A 16,459-nucleotide genomic window follows, 5' to 3' on the forward strand; every position below is an offset into this window, starting at 1 on the left:
GGAGCCTGCCTCCCCTTCTCTCTCTCTGCCTGCCTCTCTGCCTACTTGTGATCTCTGTCTGTCAAATAAATAAATAAACTCTTTAAAAAAAAGAAAGAAAAAGAAATGCAGCAAATCCAAAATGAGTTGTGCTGTATCATTAATAATTTTTTATAATGATCATATTTGGGCAATGGAGAGCCACTAAGTGTTTTAAGCAAGGAAATGCCAGGATCAGAAATAATGGTTTAGATTTCTGGCAGCTGTGTGGAGACCTCGTTAAGGCAAGGAAGCCTGGAAGCAAGGAGGCTATAGTCTATGTAAGAAATATTAGGGCTGGGATGCTTGGGTGGCTCAGCGGGTTAAGCCTCTGCCTTTGGCTCAGGTCATGATCTCGGGGTCCTGGGATCGAGCCCTGCATTGGGCTTTCTACTTGGCAGGGAGCCTGCCTCCCCCCACCTCTCTGTCTGCTGCTCTGCCTACTTGTGATCTCTCTCTCTCTCTGTGTTAAATAAATAAATAAAATTTTAAAAAAAGAAGAAGAAAGAAGTATCAGGGCTGAAACAAGGGCATAAGAGAATGGAAAGGAAAGCACTAATTCAAAACTATTATTCAGGAGATAACAACAGTATAAAATGGGGATTTACTTGTCCTGACTCCATGGAAACGGGTTTGATTTTATTCTAAGGTGATGGGAAGACCCTGGGATGTTTTTAGGAGGGCAACATCTTGTTCTGACTTCGGTTTTTTGTTTTTTGGGGTTTTTTTAAGGATTTTATTTGAGAGAGAGAGAGTGAGAGAGTGCAAGCAAAGGGAGAGGCGATGGAGAAGCATATTCCCCACTGAGCAGGAAGCCCCACACAGCTCCATCCCAGGACCCTGAGATCATGACCTGAGCCACCTAGGTGTCCCTGACTTTAGGGCTTTTTGTTTTGTTTTGTTAAAGATTTTATGTATTTATTTGACAGAGAGAGACACAGCAAGTGAGGGAACACAAGCAGGAGGAGTCGGAGAGGGAGAAGCAAGCTTCCCACTGAGCAAGGAGCCCAACTGTGAGGCTCCATCCCAAGACTCTGGTATCATGACCTGAGCCAAAGGCTGACACTTCACAACTGAGCCACTCAGGCTCCCCTATTTTAAGAATTAATTGATGCCCTACATGAGATTTGAAACCACGTAATTTTAGTGATATCAGTCTAACCTGCTATGTGATTTTCCCTCTGCAACCCTCAGCTACCCAACTGTAGAGTTAAGCAGATTGTACAATCAACAAAAAGTTCGTTTTTAAATGATGTGAGTTAGATGATTTTAAAATTCCAAAATTCTACAGTTCTAAGAATCCTAGAGTTATTACAGCAACCACACAGTTTTTCTTACTGTGGCTAAATGTACAAATGTATGTAATATAAAATTCACCATTTTAATTATTTCACCACACAATTTTTAAGCCAAGCACCCTAACCAGGGAACTCTATTGAGTTATAGGTATGCTAGGACATTTAAAATTCCAGCCCTCAAGGGGGCATTGTTGATGGGGTACGGTGGGGGGTGAGGAGGTGGAGTCCAACTTTTGCTGTCTCTGGATGGAAGAAGCCTTATCTTTTTATTATAATATGAAATACAAATAATAATTTTCCAAGTATTGGAAAAGTTTGGGAACACTGTTCAAAGCCATGAAGTTTTCTCACGTATCTTTAGGACCTCATAATTTAATCTACCATGTGGGTCTTATAGCTTCCATTGGGAGAGAATATCTATGAGTATGCCCACCATTTCTTTCTATTTTTTTTTTTAATGGAAGATTTGCCTTTTTTTTTTTTTTAAGATTTATTTATTTATTTATTTGACAGAGAGAGAGAGAGAAGTCACAAGTAGGCAGAGAGGCAGGCAGAGAGAGAGGGGGAAGCAGGCTCTATACTGAGCAGAAAGCCCGACTTGGGGCTCGATCCCAGGACCCTAAGATCATGACCCAAGACAAAGGCAGAGGCCTAACCCACTGAGCCAATCAGGCACCCACCATTTCTACACCAAAATGACCATCATAAACTCTCACACGGAGAATCTAAGAATTTTGAATGGATTCAAAGATTTTTCTCCACTTACATAAAAAATAGTAATCCCGTTACAGATGTTCAGTTTATTCATTTATCCACATAGTACTCACTTTATGGGAGGCAATGAGTTAGTTTGTGACAGTAAAACGGTGAACAACAAGACAAACAAAAAAGGTAAACAAGACATGGTTTTGACCTCAAAAAAGTTAGTGTGTGAGGAGAGAGAATTAATTAAATAAGTAAAACCAGTAAGTACAAGATTGGAAGGTACATAGTACTATAAGAGGATTTAATAGAAAAGACTATTAAAACAAGATATAAAGATAATAAGTAGCTAGGCAAAGGGCAGGGGTAGGTTTGGTTCATAACTCCAAAAAGAAGCAAAGGCATGCAAAGACCTAGTGGACACTAAAGTCAGTGAGGCCTGGAGACACAGTAAAGGCAGTTCAAAGGGACTATCTTAAGAGTAACAATAAGCCACTGAAAGGTATAAGCAGCCGTTATCAGATTTATTTTTCAGAAAGATCACAGTAGCTATAGTCTAAAGGCTAAGTTGGTAAAAGTTAAGGTGGGAGGAGAAAAAATATTAATTTCCATTTTTTCTCCACCTTTTAAAAAAATGTCTTTGTAGGTCATGCGTTAGCTCGGAAGTCCTAATAAGGGCTAGCTTTTTTCTGAGCCCCTACTGTGTATCTAAACACTGTACTAAGCAGTTTACATGCACTAACTCATTTCCTCTTCATAACCCTATGTGTTTGGTACTATTATCCTCATTTTACAGGTAAGAAAAAGAGACAGAGGTTAAGAAATCAGTCTAAGGTCATTTGGTAAGGAAGTATTAGAGCAGGATTCAGAACCAGGAAATCGGTCTCCAGAGCCTGACTTAACCACACCATTTTTCAACAATACATGTACACATTTTCTTCTTCTTCTTCTTCTTCTTTTTTTAAGTAAGCTCTATGCCCAACGTGGAGCTTGAACTCACAACCTCAAGATCAAGAATTGCTTACTGTACCAACTGAGCCAACCAGGCGCCCTTATTGTTTTTTTAATGTATACAATTTAAATTTTAAATATATGCATGATTTGAGAATACTCAAATATTTTCCGAACACCAGTGATGAGAAAGGTTTAGATGGGTTTTTTTGGTTGGGTGGATAGACTACAAGTGTAGGTACGAGAAAGTGGTATATCGGAATATGGTGGTGGTGAAGGAAAGAAGGGGATTCATTTGGAATCTATCTGGTAAGTAAAACTGAAACGACTTGGTGATAGATTGGATAGGGTAAGAATTAAAGGGGAAAAAGGTGTTAAGGCTCATTCTTTGGATTCTGACTCATTTCCTCTGACTTGCATAAATGCATTGGACAGTGGAGCTTTAAGCAGAGGCCAGAGGAACAGGTTAGGTTTTTTGTTCTCAGTGTTTCTTTGGACAAGTACACTGCTATTTCAATATACTGTTAAATGACAAACTAATTACAAGTTCTTTCCATTTATAACAAAACTTTGTTTCCATTTTAAACATTCATACAAGCAATTATGCCTGGGTTATAATAGAAATAACAATCAATTTGTCACCCATTTTCTTTAAAAGTATAATGAATGAAGTCATAAAATTTGGAAGCCAATGACAGTTACTCTAATAGTGTAAAGAAGATTCAGCAACCCTCTCCCTTAAAGAAACCAATGTTCCTATAACATTGTTAGAATGGTACAGAAACATCCTGTTGGGTGCAGTTCCAAGGAGTAAGCTCTGATAATCATCCCTTAACACTGGGACGGAGTGGAAAAATTAACTTCACAGTTTGCACTTATGATTTCCTAAATACCACTTAACTTTCAGAAGTTCAGAGTGCTCTCCTGTCTTCCTCCCAGATTACAAGAATCACAATAAAGTACTCAGCTGGTTTAAAAGATTCTGTGATTCTAGCTTATTCTGCTTATTTTTAACTTCATTTGCAGAATAGCTAATGCTAAAATGCTTTTTTAAGAAACCAAAACATACTAACGTTGTGAACGTTACAAACAGCCACGGGAAGGATTTATTTTTTAAAACATTAAACAAAAAACAAACAAACAAAAAAAACGCAGGTCATTCTGATTCCGTCTCATTTCAGGGTCTTCAGGAACCTTCCATTTAACCTCAGCAAAATACACATCGTTTGGCTACACGGCCTCACCTCCCGGTGCTGTCGGGTCACATCATTAAACTGCAGGTAATAGCTACCAGGCAGAAACCACGTTAGCTTGATCCGTATCCATTCCCCCATCAGTTAGCTTTAACTTTCCATGCGGAACTGGCCGCTCACACGAGCTTTCCTGAAAGGTGCTAAAGTCAGACACGCCAAAGGCTTGAGGTTCCCCACACAGAAAAAGCTTGCGCTTTCTCCAGGGCGTCTCAACAAAAATCCTGCGGCGGCCGCAAGCTGCTGGAGCCGCTCCCGATCGCGCAGAGGCTGGCGCTCCACTCTCCGGTCACAGCCCTCGGATTGGGGACACACCAGCCACCACGCTCCTCCGCTACAGGAGCGCCGGGGAACCGCCTCTCTTCGCGGCGGGAGGAGGGGCATGACGTGGCGGGAACTCCCGCGTGACGTCGAGCGCGCTCTGAGTGGGGGGCGGGTCTGGGCACCTCCCAACCCGGCCGGTGGCCCTCGGGCCCTCCCCCAACCCCAGAAAGCGCGGGCAGCCCTGAGGGGCCGGCTTTCCCGGAGGGGGTTTGGCAGACGAGTGAGGGGAAGAAACGCAGGCCGCTGCCTCTTCACAGCCCCGAAGCCGTGCCTGCTTCCGTGCTGAGGTTTTCGAGAATCTCTGAGGCAATCTTGGAAGCCGTGAGTAAAGAGGAATTTCCTTTCCCCAATCCTGAGCGGGGTTCGTAGCGGCTACTTCCGGTCTCGAGCTGCCGGCCGAACACAGGCGTTTGGCCCCCAAGTTGTGGTAAGCCCTCAGGGAGCACACTGGGGCCCGGCTAAACTCGGATGGAGGTGAGTCGGAGGGAGGCGAGCCTGCGCTCCCTAGGCTTGTTCGGTCTCCCGCGTCGGCTGAGGACTCACCTACCGGGGCCGAGTCCGCCCCGCGCATGCGCCGGGGGCGCCGTGCGTGCTTTCCGCTCCCGTAGCGCCGCAGGCCTTTGGGACCTTTGGGAGACCGAGGCGCGCGGGAGTGGGTGGTGTCTACGGGTCCTGGGACAGGATCCTCTCGACCTCTGCTTGGCTTGTAAGAGGACCAGCCTCAGCCCCTATTCGGCTATCTCGGGCACCTGTGTGACTCCAGGCGCGGCTCTTGCCCTACCTGTGTGAGAATATGTGTGGTGGATGCGACAGGAAAGAAGCATTTTACGGAGCACGTTCCCTGCAGTGGTCTGCCCTGCTGCAGGATGCACAGAAGTGTATTAAATTATGACAGACCTTTGAGCCCGGGATGCACCTGGAGACACAAGTGCACGTTTCTGCGAAATTAAGGCACCTCATCCTGCATCGATAACGGTTCAGGCCAAAAGAGAGATTCTGACCAAAGTGCTGGGCGTGCACTTTAGGTTGGAGAGGATTTTGAGAGCCAGAATTTGCAAGTTTAGTGTTGTGTTGATAAATTGTTTTTATGTGGGGAAATTTTTTTTTTCTTAAGGTTTTGTTTACTTATTGGACAGAGACCCAGCGAGAGAGGGAACTCAAGCAGGGGGAGTGGATGAGGGAGAAGGAGACTCCTCCAAGGGCAGGGAGCCCGACATGGGGCTCGATTCCAGGACTCTGGGATCATGACCTGAGTTGAAGGCAGGCGCTTAACGACTGAGCCACCCAGGTGCCCCTGAAGATATATTTTAAAATGCTTGTTTTACACGGTTGATTTTAAGCAGTTTCATACAATGCAATTTTAAATTATTCATTAAAGTAATTAAAACTTTGTTTTAAACTATTACTTCATAGAAATAAGTATTTTTCTTGGGCTAAAGTATTTTGTGGTTAATTAGCACCCTTGGCGCCTCTCCCCTCACCTCCTTACCTTTGCCTTCCATAGCGTGGGACCTAATTGTATGAACTTGGGCGAGTCATTTAATCTCTTAAACCTGTTTTTCTAAAAGGAAATTAATAACAGTAACTGTTCTATAGAGTTCTCCAGATGAAGTTTTTAAAAATGGCTATAAAACAGCACGGGATCTGTTATATAGTAAACAACAAATGGTAACTTTTGTTGACAATAGGTCTGTTATCTTTTAGGGTTAAGAAAGAGTAGAAGTCTGGCCTCTTTGGAATAAAGCTGTATTAATTCATGCACCCAACCCCTCTTTTAAAAACCTTATTATGGAAATAATAAATGTACACAAGAGAGAGACTAGAAATACGAACTCTGTCACAGACTCATCCATTACCCTCTTCCAGTAATTGTCAAAGCAGCCCTTCTTGTTTCATCTCTTTACCCAACATTTTTTGTTTGTTTTACCTGGAATATTTGAAAGCAAATACAGAACAGGTGAATTTACCTGTAAACATATCAGTATGTATCTCTTTAAGAGCTAAGGACTTTTTTTAATATGAGCACATTTTAATACCCAAGACAATTAAAAATAATTCTCTAACATTATCTAAAATCTAGTACATGTTCAGTTTTCACTGATTGTCTCAAAAAAAACCCAAATCACAATTTTTAAAAAGCTTTATAAAAGTGTATTTTTACAGTATTTCTTTAGTGCTTTTCAAAGTGACTTCAGTCATAATCTTGCTCCTTTAGAAATGTCATTGCTGGGACACCTGGGTGGCATAGTCAGTTGAGCATAGGACTCTTGATTTCAGAGTTGTGAGTTCAAGCCCCACATTAAGCATGGAGCCTGCTTTAAAAAAAAAAAAAAAAAAAAAAGGTCATTGCTTATTTTAGCCTCCTCATCAGAGACCTTGAGAAATGGTTTTAAGAGACACTTACATCAATTTGGGTACATTAAATGGTAAGGCATTGGCTAAAGAGCCATATGTGAGATATAGTAGACTTGTTAATCATTTGACTTTTAAGTAGTAGCTAGTTAATGGTTTCACCTTAAGGACGCATATTAAAATATTTATGAATCCACTTGCACTTCTTAGTATCCTGTTGCTTCCTTTGGGGGCTACACAAGTAATAATCATTTCACTCTACTCTCAGAGGGGCACAAAATGGCCTTACACTTTTTGCCTTGTTACTAGACATTTCTGTATTCATAGATCTTTGCTGTGCCTATGTCTTGCTCACTTATTTCCTTTGTTATGAGAAAGGTATTCAAATCTTCAAGTATATTAATCACAATCACCTTTCTTGCTCTTTTATAAGATTTGTGCTTCTATGAATATTTAAGTTTAAGTCAAGAGTATTTCAGAATGTTTTCCAGTTTTTGTTGCACTCCATATCAAAAGTTCAACAAAGGAATAAATTATTTTAGAATGGTGAATCAATGAATACTGAGCGTGAATGACTACAAACTTCTCAATAGCAGAATCATCACAAGTAAGTTCTTTCTAGGAAGAATAAGAGAAAATTTGCCTGAAAATTTAGCTTAACTAAGGACCAAATACCTGAAATCAGGGTTGTCACCATAATCATCTTCACTTCCCATCCCCCAAATTCTCAAAGTGGTTGGTTGTAGGTAAATAAGGAAAACTTGAGAAGAGCTGGCTGACTTCAAATTACATACATATAAATGCAAAATTCATTTATGTTGCAATCTGTCGTTTCAGGTATTTCAACTGTCAAAGACAACTTCATACCTATATAATGTAACAGAAAAAGGTCAGAAAACATTAGGCAAATAGAAGTGTGGTGCATATTAAGCAAGATGAACATCTCTGGAAGCAGTTGTGGAAGCCCTAGTTCTGTAGATATATCTAATGACTTTAAGGAACTTTGGACAAAACTAAAAGAGTATCATGATAAAGAAGTACAAGGTAAAATCTTTTTTTAAAAATACTTATAGCAGTATTCTATTGAGAATAATAGTGATAACTAACTGTGACAGTTCAGAGATCTCATTTTTAAAGGACCTTTATTATTGTAATTTTTTGTGATCAGTTATGGCTAAATTGTTGTTTTATAACCATAGACAACTACTATAGGATGTAGTACCTGCACAATATATAGTTATTTACTTACGGTAATATGTGTGGTGTTGTGGAAAGGGCATAGAGATTGTTGATTGAAGACCTGGATTTGAATTCTAAATTCATTTATCTGTTTGCTCTATGATCTCAGCCAAGTTATGTAACCTTTAAACTTAATTTTTTTCTATAAGATTATTTCCAAGATTCTTTATAGACTTTGAAATACTACTTAAGTTATTCTTCAAAGCTTTGGGAATCTTTGCTACCAGGCACTGAGATATAAAAGTTAATGGTAGTTTGCCTTCAAAGAGCCTGCAGTCTAATAGAGGTAGAGTCATGTAAACAGGTAATTATAGTATAATGACATAAGAGCAAAAGCGTTTATATGAAGTGCAATGAGTATACGGAGGATTCAGCTATTATGGTTGGAATAGGTATATAAATATTTGTGATTGTGTTAAAATGTACTCCATGTAAAAGAATTTTCTATAAAAGGTAAACTCAAGTTTGATATTAGTATCTTTCTAGTTCTGTGACTTTAACATAAAACATTTTCCCCGTGTAGGGGAAATGCTTAGTTTTACATTTGTTTCTTGCTGCAACTGTAGGTTTAATACTACAGTGCTTTACAGCTTTCACATTACACTGGGGTGCCATTAAAACACAATCCACCTAAATCTATAGTATGTGGGTCTGTATTGGAACTTTCCTGTGGTAAGTGTTGTTTCTGGCAGAACCTCATCATAATGGACTCATCATGAATTAATGGGTTCTGAAACAGAACCCCAGAAGTATTCTTCCATGCCCCAGTGTACTCAGGAGACACTTATTCAAGGGATGCACTTACCATAGGCCACAATTTGTGAATAAGAACAAGTCATATATAGTTATTGTTCTTTTTGGTTTTTTTTTTTTTTTAAGATTTTATTTATTTATTTGACAGGCAGAGATCACAAGTAGGCAGAGAGGCAGGCCGAGAGGAGGAAGCAGAGTCCCTGTGGAGCAGAGAGCCCAATGTGGGGCTCAATCCCAGTACCCTGGGATCATGACCTGAGCTGAAGGCAGAGGCTTTAACCCACTGAGCCACCCAGGCGTCCCTAAAGTTATAGTTCTAAGAAATTTTGTAGTGTACCATGTTATCTGGGAACATACAGGAAGAATGGGGGTGCATGTGAGATTTATTGTCAGACCGGACTTTACAACTTAATTCTGATTAGCCAGACAAAGAAGATGGTAGGAGGAGAGGAGGGAATGTTTTAAGGAAAGAGAACAGCATGTGGAAAAGTTTGGTAGTTAACAGCCTGATTTTATCTTTTTTTTTTTTTTTTAAGATTTTATTTTTTTTTGAGAGTGAGAGAGAATGAGAGAGAGACCATAAGAAGGGGGAAGGTCAGGGGAAGGAGCAGACTCCCCGCAGAGCAGGGAGCCCCATGCGGGACTTGTCCTAGAATTCCATGATCATGACCTGAGCAGTTGCTTAACCAGCTGAGCCACCCAGGCGCCTCACAGCCTGATTTTAATCAAGGAACTGTAGACAGGTTGGTATAGCTCACAGATAGAATGAGGCAGGAGGTGGGATTTTATTGGGCAGGTGGATAGGAGTTGATGCTAGAAAGGGAGATAGGCTCAGATTATGTAAAACATTACTATGCTGAAGAGATTGTTATCATGCGTTGTCTTTAGGATTTAGTCTAAATTTTCATCTTAAGTGTCTCCTTCTCTTGCTTGGGAGTAGTGCCATGTTCAGAAAGAGGTCATGTGAAGTACTTATTCAGTCTGTGAGTTCTGGATGAGGGCTGCCCTCTGAGATGCCATTTGAAAGCCATCTCACCACTCAAAAGGTGGTGAACTTGTGCAAGTTATTTAACTTTATAGTGCATCAGATTCCTTATCTATAAAATAAAGATACTATTAATAGCTGCTTCATACTGCATTAAATAGTTTCATACATGTAAAGCATTTGGGAGGGTTTCCAGCACACAGTAAGCAATATATGTGTTAGCGATCATGTGTTAGATATTAGAATGCTATCCTTCTGAAGCAGCACCATTATATTATCAATGGCTGCTGTGGACCATCCCAGCTAGTAACAATAAGATACTATAAAACAGTTGTAATAGAGGTTTCACATACAGATTACATTTATTTTCCTCTTTATGATTTTTTAAACTGCTAATTTCTGGAAACAAACAAAAAGAATAGCCAAAGTAAACATAAAGGAAACGTAAATGCTTAAGAGATCTTAGAAAATTCTTCTATCTCTTTTTGGCAAGGGGGAGAATGGGGATACTTAAAGAAATTATTAAGAAATATACGTAATTTTTCATCTTAACCATTTTCAGGTATACAGTTCATTGGTATTAAATACATTCATAATGTTATGCAACCATCACCACATCCATTTCCAGAGCTCTTCATCTTGTAAAATTGAAATTTTATACCTATTAAACAATAACTCCCCATTTACCTGCCTCCAGCGCTGGCAACCACAATTCCAGTTTCTATCTCTGATTTTGACTACTCTAAGTACCTCATAAAAGTGGAATCATACAATATTTGTCTTTTTGTGACTGGCTCATTTCACTTAGCATAATGTCTTCAAGATTCATCCATATTGTAGCATCAGAATTTTTTTCTTTTTTAAGACTAAATAATATTCCATCATATATACCACATTTTGCTTATCAATCCATTATTGGACATTGGAGTTGTTTCCATCTTTTGGCTATGAATAAATAATTCCATCTTTCTGGCTGTGACTAATGTTGCTCTGAACATGGGTGTACAAGTAGTCTCTTCAAAACCCTGCTTTCAACTCTTTGGGGTATCTACCTAAAAGTGGTAATTATATATTTAATTTTACATTACCATACTCGGACGCCTGAGTGGCTCTGTCGGTTAAGCATCTACCTTCGGCTCAGGTCTGTCGGGTAAGCATCTGCCTTCGGCTCAGGTCATGATCCCAGGGTCCTGGGATGGATTCCCAAGTTGGGCTTCCTGCTCAGTGGGGAGTCTGCTTCTCCCTCTGCCCTCACCCCCTGCCTGAGATCTCTGTCTCTCTCAAAAAAATAAATAAAATCTTTTAAAAAATAAAAGTAAATTAATTACCATACTCTTTTCCATACCAGCATTTTACATTACCACTAGTAATGCATGAGGATTACAATTTCTCCACATTCTCACCAAAACTTCTTATTTTCTGTTTATCTCTCTCTCTTTTGGATAGAAGTAGCTATCCTAGTGGATGTAACGTGATACTGTGGTTTTGATTTGCGTTTACCGAATGATTAGTGATGTTCAACATTTTTTTCATGTGCTTATTGGCCATTGGTGTAACATTGGAGAGATCCGTCTATTCAAGTCCTTTCCCTATGTTTTAATCAGTTTTGGTTTTTGTTATTGAGTTGTAGAAGTTCTTTATATAGTTTGGATATTAATCTTTTTTTTTTCAAGATGTATTTATTTGAGAGAAAGAGAATGTGCCTTTTTTTTTTCATATTTGTACGAAATTTTGTTTCTCAACCACAGATTTCAGGTAAAACATAGCAAATGAACCAAAATAATTCCCACTAGTGAAAGCTGTGGATCTGTATTCCAAACGCCCCCATCCCCCCACTGCCAAATGAGAGCTGCCTAAAGTTAGGGCCTTCAGTTCACCATTCTGCAGCCACATTCTTTGATATTCTATGCTCTAAGATTTTACTCCCATCAGACTATCTTTATATCCTTCTCTACCAGTTCCTGGAGTCCTGACAGGACTTAAATTTTCATGGGAAGTTAAAGCCAGATATGCAAGCAGCAGATACCCCTGTTTTAATGAAAACATATCCATATCATAAGGTCCTCCACTAGAGTGGCATGTTAAGAAAAAGTACACTAATTTTACAAAAAAAAAAAAAAACAAAACAAAAATGCAAAGGGCCAGGGGAGGGACAGAGGGAAAGGAAAAGAGAAAATCTCAAGTACCCTCCCCACTGAGTGCAGAACAAGATGCAGGGCTCAGTCTCAGGACCTTGAGGTCATGACCTGAGCCAAAATAGGAGTTGGGACACTTAACCAACTGACCCACCCTGGTGCCCCTGGATATTAACCGTTATCAGATATATAATTTGCAACTATTTTCTCCCATTCTGTGGGTTGCTTTTTCACTCTGTTTATATGTGTGTCCTTTGATGCACAGAACTTTTAAATTCTGATATAGTCCAATTTATCTATTTTTTTCTTTTGTTGCGTGTACTTTTGTTGTCTTGTCCAAGACATTGGATCCCGTATTATTTAGCCTTTACCCTGTTTTCTTCTAAGCATTGTATAGTTTTACCGCTTATGTTTAAATCTTTCATCCATTTTCAGTTATATTTTGTATACGATGTAAAGGTGAAACTTCATTCTTCTATATGTGGATATCCAGTATTCCCAAGACCATTTGTTGGAAAGACAGTTTCCCCTTAAATGGTCTTGGCACCATTGTCAAAAACCATTTGGACTCTCTGTTTTATTCTATTGGCCTCTACATCTGTCTTTATGTCAGTACTACACTGTTTTGAATACTGGAACTTTTAGTAAGTTTTGAAATCAGGAAGTATGTGATCTCCAGTTTTGTTCTTTTTCAAGATTGTTTCGGCTATTTGGAGTCCCTTGAGATTCCATATGGATTTGGGATGGGTTTTTCTATTTCCGCAAAAATCCTCATTGGGATTTTGATAGGGATTAAACTGAATCTGTAGATCTTTTTAAGAAGTCTTTTTAACATCTTAACAGTATTATGTTTTCCAGTCTATGAACATGCCGTGTTTTTCAATTTATTTGTCTTCTAATTACTTTAATATTTTGTAGTATTCTGTGTATAAATCTTTCATCCTCTTAGTTATATCTATTTCTGAGTATTTTGTTCTTTTTGATGCTGTTATAAATGGAATTGTTTTCTTCATTTTCTTTTTTTAAAGTTTGTTTGTTTGGGTTATTTATTTATTTATTTATTTTAAAGTACACCCAACCTGGGGCTCGACCTAACGAGCCTAATAACATCAAGTTTCACATGCTCTGCCAACTGACCCACAGGTGCCCCTCATTTCCTTTTAGTTTCTTTCCAACTGACCCAGGCAGATGCTCCTCATTTCCTTTTAGTTCCCTTTCCTCTAGTTGTTTGTTGTTAGCTTACAAAAACACTCAGAAGGGGCACCTGGGTGGCTCAGTGGGTTAAGCCGCTGCCTTCGGCTCAGGTCATGATCTCAGGGTCTTGGGATCGAGTCCCACATCGGACTCTCTGCTCAGCGGGGAGCCTGCTTCCCTCTCTCTCTCTCTGCCTGCCTCTCTGCCTACTTGTGATCTCTCTCCGTCAAATAAATAAATAAAATCTTTAAAAAAAAAAAAACACTCAGAATAATTGTTGTTAGCTTACAAAAACTCAGAATAATTCTGAGTTTTAATACAGTCTGCCATTTATTCAGTGAGTAGTAATTGGATTATATGCGAGGAATGATAGCAGTTGCTGAGGATACAACATTCAAGAAGACACAGTGGGTGTGGGGAGCTTTGTATTCATTTTTTAATTTAATTTAATTTAATTTAATTTAATTTAATTTATTTGACAGACAGAGATCAGAAGTAGGAAGAGAGAGAGGAGTGGGGGAAACAGGCTCACTGCTGAGCAGAGAGCCCTATGTAGGGCTCCATCCCAGGACCCTGGGATCATAACCTGAGCCAAAGGCAGAGGCTTTAACCCACTGAGCCACCTAGTGCCTCCATTTATTTTTTTAGGAAAATATTTATACAATGTCATTATATAATGAAAGGATAGCAAAAATAAGCCAGATATTGGTAACACTAATAGCAACAATGTAATCTGCTATAGGCACCACTTTTAAAACTGGGACTTATTCTTTGTGACCCGGAAGTGAAGCTAATATAATATTTTAAAATATTTTAAATAGGACCAGACATGTTTGAGTTGCTAGGTAGGGACAGAGAGTTGGTATTTTTGATAGAGAGTTAGCATTCTGCAATCTTCAAGCGTAAGGTTAAGTTCTTTATCCTTCAAATAATTACATTCTGTTGTTTTATAACTGGTTTGAAGAAGATCATTAAGTTTTTATTAGGCAGAGTCCCTATCTTACTCATCTTTACATTCCTGTAGGTAAAAGTGCTTGGCACATGGTAAAAAATTAATAAATGGTATCTGAATGAATTCCATAGTTTATAGCTTGGTCAATGGAATATTTTCTTGAACATCAGTATTTTTAAATCCCATAGTATATGAAAATATTTTATATCTGTTTTATAACCCTGAAATACTTTACTACCTTTACATTTTAAAATTTCTCTTTTTAGGTAATACCGTAGAAAGTTGGGAAAGGAAAAATAAATCACCATTCTACAAGAACAGCATCTGTGGCTTTTTGTTCATTTGTTCCTAGCTTTAAAAGAAATGTGTGCAGCTTATTGAATTGTTGTGATCAGTGTACATAGTGTTTTATATCTGGCTTATTTTTGTTATTTCATTATTTAAACTCTACTTGCTTTTTGTTGTGTAGAACTTTAGAGTTTTTATATATGCCCATTTACATATCCACATTTAAAATTGGGCTAGTTTTATTTTTAGGCTTTTGATTTAACCAGGGATAAAATATTTGGCAGATTTCTTCTTCATGTTCCTCAGTATTTCAAGATCTTCAGGAGACCCCTATTTAATGATGAGGAAGAGTCAAGATAAATAAGACACTTTAATCAGAAACAGCATGCCATATTCATCAGATTGTAGAACATGTAAAACTCACAAATAATACATGGTGGATAATTCTTTAAAATTGTGTACTCATAGCTATGCTCTAATACTCATCACACTCTCAGAAGAAGGAGTTAGTTTGTATACACTGAAAATGTTATGAGAAATAGAACAGTTTTTAGAATACTTAGCTAACATCCATGTGCTTTATGAATGGTAGATATGAGATATATATGTGAACTGATGAGAGAAGATAATTTCTGTACGTTGTAATACTGGATTGATCAGGGTACTTTTTCCATTTCAAATTTATCTATGGATTCTTAAAGGTGTAAATGAACGAGCACTGCTAAAAAGTTAATATGTTATTTTAAAATGTTTGGATTCAGACGAGGCAAATTTGCTGAAAGCAGACTTTTTAAACCACAGTTCTTTGTCAATTTATTTCACATAGTTCCATATAAAATTAGATCTTCCAACTGTGTGATAACATCAAAGACATGCCTGAAGGCTACTAAGGTTTTTTTTTTAAGTGGGAGATCCACTTGGAGAAACCAGTATAAGAGGCTATTTGAAAGACATCAAACATGGACTTGTCTGGACTTTGCTGGTTTTGAAGTATATATAGAAATCAAATTGACTCATTACTTTTAAACCTTTGTGTCAGTTTAAAAAAAGAGAAAGAGAGAAAAGAAATGTTCTGAATGGTGGTACTTGAAATACATAATTTTTACTTAGATATCCAAAGAAGTCTACCCACCCATAGAAACTTACATGCATCTGAATACCCCCCACTGTATCTTGAGATTTTTGTTTTGCTTCATTTGACCAAAACATGATAAAATGATAGCTAAAACATGCCATATACAAGGCAATTTGTACACTGATCACAAGAAATTTTAAAAGAAATGCATGCATTTCTTTTAAAACGGCATGAATAAATAAAGTCTTTCAACTTCTATTGAATAGCAATATTCAAATGAGACCTTGTGTGTGTGTGTGTGTGTGTGTTCACCTCAATATAAATGAGACCTTTTTGTTGGAAAATTCTGGAGACATTTGTGACTGAGTTTTTATATCTTTTATCTTTAGGATAATTGTATCCTTTCATGACTGTTTACTCTAGTGTCTTATGTTCCTTTTGTGACAGATGCTGCTAGACCTCAGAATGTAAATGGTCTCTTATTCATGCCATGTTCTACCATCAGCATCTCATCTAATAATGTTTTGATAAGTGTGATGATCAGTTTCTTTAAAAAGTAGGCATTTTTCAGGACAAAATTAGAAAACCTTTGAAGAAATAGGAAAATATAGGGCACCTGACTGGCTCGGTCAGAAGAGCGTGCAACTTCTTGATCTCATGAGTTTGAGCTCCATGTTGTGTGTAGAGATTACTAAAATAAGGTAATAAACTAAAAAAAAAAGAAAAAGAAAAAAAAGAAAAATAGGAAACTATAGAGGTTCTAATACAACAGGATAAATACTTCTTGATTAAGTTTTGGACTATTTCATTTATTTCTCAGATATCTCATCAAAAATTCCTAAGATAACATTCATACTAAGACATATAAATTTACAGTGAAAGGAATTGCATGCAATTTTGGTCCATAACATTATTGTCTATCAGCAGCTCTCACATCTATTAT

The 16,459-nt window shown here is 38.3% G+C and overlaps 1 protein-coding gene across 8 annotated transcripts in view; it reads left to right on the top strand.

The window, feature by feature from the left end:
* Positions 1 to 16,459, top strand: part of RBBP8 (RB binding protein 8, endonuclease) — a 104,630-nt gene that overhangs the window by 13,414 nt on the left and 74,757 nt on the right. For 3 of the 8 annotated variants that reach the window (XM_059409337.1, XM_059409343.1, XM_059409342.1), the window contains exons 1-2: positions 4,929 to 5,017; positions 7,733 to 7,939. In XM_059409337.1, coding sequence (XP_059265320.1) covers positions 7,831 to 7,939 — 109 coding nt within the window. In that variant the 5' untranslated portion in view covers positions 4,929 to 5,017; positions 7,733 to 7,830. Of the gene's footprint in view, positions 1 to 3,600; positions 4,250 to 4,775; positions 4,865 to 4,928; positions 5,018 to 7,732; positions 7,940 to 16,459 lie in introns of those variants that run through there. The other 5 variants (XM_059409340.1, XM_059409338.1, XM_059409341.1 and 2 more) reach the window with 5 other exon arrangements.

Source organism: Mustela nigripes, chromosome 8, assembly GCF_022355385.1.
Source record: "Mustela nigripes isolate SB6536 chromosome 8, MUSNIG.SB6536, whole genome shotgun sequence".
Lineage (NCBI taxonomy): Eukaryota > Metazoa > Chordata > Mammalia > Carnivora > Mustelidae > Mustela > Mustela nigripes.